This window comes from Chrysemys picta, chromosome 2, assembly GCF_011386835.1.
Source record: "Chrysemys picta bellii isolate R12L10 chromosome 2, ASM1138683v2, whole genome shotgun sequence".
Taxonomy (NCBI): Eukaryota; Metazoa; Chordata; order Testudines; family Emydidae; genus Chrysemys; species Chrysemys picta.
The window spans coordinates 270,823,162-270,827,432 of record NC_088792.1 but is presented as its reverse complement, the minus strand read 5'-3'; the positions used below and the strand labels follow the sequence as shown (position 1 = coordinate 270,827,432).

Genomic DNA, 4,271 nt, shown 5'->3' with positions numbered 1-4,271 from the left:
CTGTAACTGCCCTCCCCCGCCACAAAGTCACAGAGCAACCCACCCCCCCCAACATTACATCAAAACAACCTCCCAGACTAACCGGGGCAACTAGTCACTGCATCACTGCACTGTGTATGTGCCCTGCTGCTGTGCCTGCCCCCGACTATGTACCCTGCCAAAGGAGACTGTCCTGTCCAATTTCCAACCCCCTTTCCCCTCCTCCTCCAAAAGAACATGATTGAAACAGTAGTTAACAGAAACGAATTTTTTATTATCAACTACACATGGCATTGGGAGGTGAAACTTGGACGTGGGCTTGTGTCAGGCGGGAAGGAAAGAACTTTTCAAATTTTGGGAAATGAGAGCCTTCTGCTACTAGAGCTCTCTGCAGGGGTGGAGTGAGAGTTAGCAGGGACTCTGCCGCCTCTCCTTCTTTGCACTTTGGGTGAGGTGGGTATGGGACTTGGTGGCGGGGGAGGGCGGTTAGAGATGGACTGCAGCGGGGCTCTGTCCTCCTGCCTCCGTTCCTGCAGAACATCCACAAGGCGCCGGAGTGTGTCCGTTTGCTCCCTCAGTAGTCCAAGCAGCGTTAGAGTCGCCTGCTGGTCTTCCTGCCGCCACCTCTCCTCCCGATCCATGTTGGCTTGGTGCATTCGGGTCAAGTTCTCCCGCCACTGGGTCTGCTGTGCTGCCTGGGCTTGGGAAGAGGCCATAAGCTCAGAGAACATGTCCTCCCGTGTCCTCTTCTTCCTACGCCTAATCCGCGCTAGCCTCTGGGAGTGTGATTCCAGGCTAGGTTGTGAGACAGTCGCAGACGGGGCTGTGGAAATGGGAAAAAGGGAGTGAATTCCTCTGAAAGATAAATGTAGTTGTGAACAAAGAACATAGTCTTTCTCTGTGAACAAGACCATGCACAGCACCTTTCACATGCGCACTCAGCACAAGGTCGAATTCTCGGCCTTCGCATTCTGTGCCTGGGGTCTTGAACAGCACATTTGAGAAGCGAGGCAGCACAACGGAATTTCTGTTGCAGGCAGACATGGTAAGCCGTACACTTGTGGCAGTTTAAAACTTTTATATTACCACTGGCCTCATTTCACATTTAAATCAATGTCAGTCCCTGCTGCCAGCAATCCGGCAAGCGGGAACTCTGCCCCTGTCCCACCCCCTCGCGGCTGTCCCCGGGAACGATCCCTTTCGGCTGCCCCTCTCCCGCCTCCACCGCGTGGCTGCAAACCAGCGGTGACAGTTCTGTAAAGGAACGGGAAAGCAGTCCCAACACTAACATTCCCCTACCTAATTAAAAGCAGGTCACCATGGCCGACATCACCCTGATGAGGATCTCCGAGAGCGACAAAGAGAGAATGCTCCGGGAAAGCCTCCAAAGACCAGGGCCGTATGCCGCCCTGCTGTGCAGAGCAATGATCCCCGAGTACCTGATAATCTCGTGGCGCGGCAACGTGTCGTACTTCGGAGGACCCAATAAGGCCGCTCTCCCCAAGAACCTCATGCAACGGCTTTCAAGTTACCTCCAGGAGAGCTTCATCGAGATGTCCCAGGAGGATTACTGCTCTATCCCCGCACATATAGACCGCATTTTACTGTAGCTGCAGTAGCAGGGAATACACAGTAGAGCGGCTTGTGCAGGACAATCACTGAAAACCGGACATTGCTAGATTTCTTTTCAAAACTTGCACTGCCCCTTACTAAACCGTTAAGCGCCTAGGGCACACTAATCATGAACAACCCATTCTTTTAATTGTTAATATTCCTGTTTTGTTAAAAATAAATGTTTAGATGTTTACAACACTTACTGGCTGATCCTTCACCAGATTCTGTGTCCGGGGTAATGGCTGGGGACGCTTCGTAGGGGATCTCTGTAAGGGTGATGAAGAGATCCTGGCTGTCGGGGAAATCAGCGTTGTGAGAGCTGCCAACTGCCTCGCCCTCCTCATCTCCTTCCTCATCTTCCCCGTCCCCTAACATGTCTGAGGAACCGGCCGTGGACAGTATCCCATCCTCAGAGTCCACGGTCACTGGTGGGGTAGTGGTGGCGGCAGCACCGAGGATGGAATGCAGTGCCTCGTAGAAACGGGATGTCTGGGGATGGGATCCGGAGCGTCCGTTTGCCTCTTTGGTCTTCTGGTAGCCTTGTCTCAGCTCCTTGATTTTCACGCGGCACTGCGTTGCATCCCGGCTGTATCCTCTCTCTGCCATGTCTTTAGAGATCTTCTCGTAGATCTTTGCATTCCTTCTTTTGGATCGCAGCTCGGAAAGCACGGACTCATCGCCCCACACAGCGATGAGATCCAAGACTTCACGATCAGTCCATGCTGGGGCTCTCTTTCTATTCACAGACTGCATGGCCATCACTGCTGGAGAGCTCTGCATCGTTGCCAGTGCTGCTGTGCTCGCCACGATGTCCAGACAGGAAATGAGATTCAAACTGGCCAGACAGGAAAAGGAATTCAAATTCAAATTTTCCCGGGGCTTTTCCTGTGTGGCTGGTCAGAGCATCCGAGCTCGCACTGCTGTCCAGAGCGTCAACAGAGTGGTGCACTGTGGGATAGCTCCCGGAGCTATTAGCGTCGATTTCCATCCACACCTAGCCTAATTCGACATGGCCATGTCGAATTTAGCGCTACTCCCCTCGTCGGGGAGGAGTACAGAAGTCGAATTAAAGAGACCTCTATGTCGAACTAAATAGCATCGCAGTGTGGACGGGTGCAGGGTTAATTCGATTTAACGGCGCTAACTTCGACATAAACGCCTAGTGTAGACCAGGCCTGAGAGAGTCAAAGCCCGGGTCCTTCAGCTGATGATCAGGGTTACATTCACCCAATGAGGAAACAGAAGCAACACCATGTGACTTACATGACCAGTCACAAACTAACCAACACAACTGCATTTTCAAATAGGTGAGTAAGAAATCCATGCAGTGGATTGTTCATGATCAATCCATAAAAAGGGGGTGGGAGTGAACTTCCCCATAAAATTTGGTAATTGTATTTGTATAACAATTAAATTTATGATCTGCCCATGGCCAGAAGGCTTTATGATTTATGATCTGCCCATGGTCAGAAAGCAGAAAAAGAGGTGTTAAACTCAAATTATTCACTAGGAATTACTGGCGCACCGGTGTAAATAATTGAAAACAAAATCACAATAAACCAGTCAGAGGAACTGGCTTTTCATTATAAGCCTTCTTTACACACACACACACACACACACACACACACACACACACACACACACACACACACACACACACACACACACACTAAATTGACCCGAGGAGAAGCAATCTAGCTCCTTGTCACAGGGGAAGTTACTTTCTGTGAGCTTTGTGCATATCTGAGACAGGAGTCAGAAAATATCAGAGCTTTCACTTGTGCTGAATTGTTCTGAAGTTTTGTGGAACATCAGCTCAAGCAAAGAGCGTGGCCTAGAAACTCCACGTTAGATGGATTCTGTCATCCTCTGTGATTTTTGGTGTCTGCCTAATTATGGGAAAGTTAGATTTTTAAAGTTACTCAGTCCTTTAGAAACGTTAGCTTCCTATATACATAATGTGTGCGAGGTCTAATTCAGGCATTAAAGCATCCATACGTGCAGCTGGAAAGGATCGTCATGTCATGAACCTAGTTTATAGGCAGATATTAAACCCTGTATACACGACATGTGTCAGATTTTCTGCTCTACTGTAGGTGGTGTAAAGGGACTCTAATCTGGCTGCAAATGCCCAGCAGAGAAAAAGATGTAAGCATGCTGAATCCAGGCCCAGTTCTGTGGGCTAAGTCTTGAAACCAGTTAGGTTTTCTGCCCCCACTGCTCCCCTTGGAGGGCTGTTACAGAACTTCACTTCTCTGATGGTTAGAAATCTTAGTCTAATTTCAAGCCAAACTTGTTGATGGCCAGTTTATATCCATAACCTGAATTTAAGTATGTAATTAAATGCTTTGCTGGCTTGGGTCCATACCAAAATTCATTTCCTATTACTCAAACTATGCCAGCTTGCCTGTCAAATGGTGTCTTCCTGTTTGGTTGTTCATTATTCTTTTTATTACAGTTTAGGGCCAAGTCAGTGGAAATATTCCCATTGACTTCAATAGGCATTTCATCAAGTCCTTCAAAAGATGATGACTTCCATGGGAACTGAATGTCTTAGCACCTTGCTCAGTCAGGAGCAGGAGAAAAGGTGCAAAATAACTTCTCTTTGGAGTGACAGTAATTTGGAATAAATGGATCCGAAATTAAAAGAATACGATAGGTCCTCTTCCCTCTGCTGT

At 48.6% G+C, this 4,271-nt stretch overlaps 1 protein-coding gene across 1 annotated transcript; it reads right to left on the bottom strand.

The window, feature by feature from the left end:
* Positions 1-232: 232 nt before the first annotated feature.
* LOC135981819 (uncharacterized) lies at positions 233-2,777 on the bottom strand. Its single transcript, XM_065586125.1, has 2 exons — positions 1,797-2,777; positions 233-802 (listed from the first exon to the last, which is right to left on the bottom strand). Exons 1-2 carry the CDS (start codon positions 2,371-2,373, stop codon positions 327-329), a joined length of 1,053 nt encoding a protein of 350 aa, XP_065442197.1. The 5' UTR covers positions 2,374-2,777; the 3' UTR covers positions 233-326.
* Positions 2,778-4,271: the final 1,494 nt, after the last annotated feature.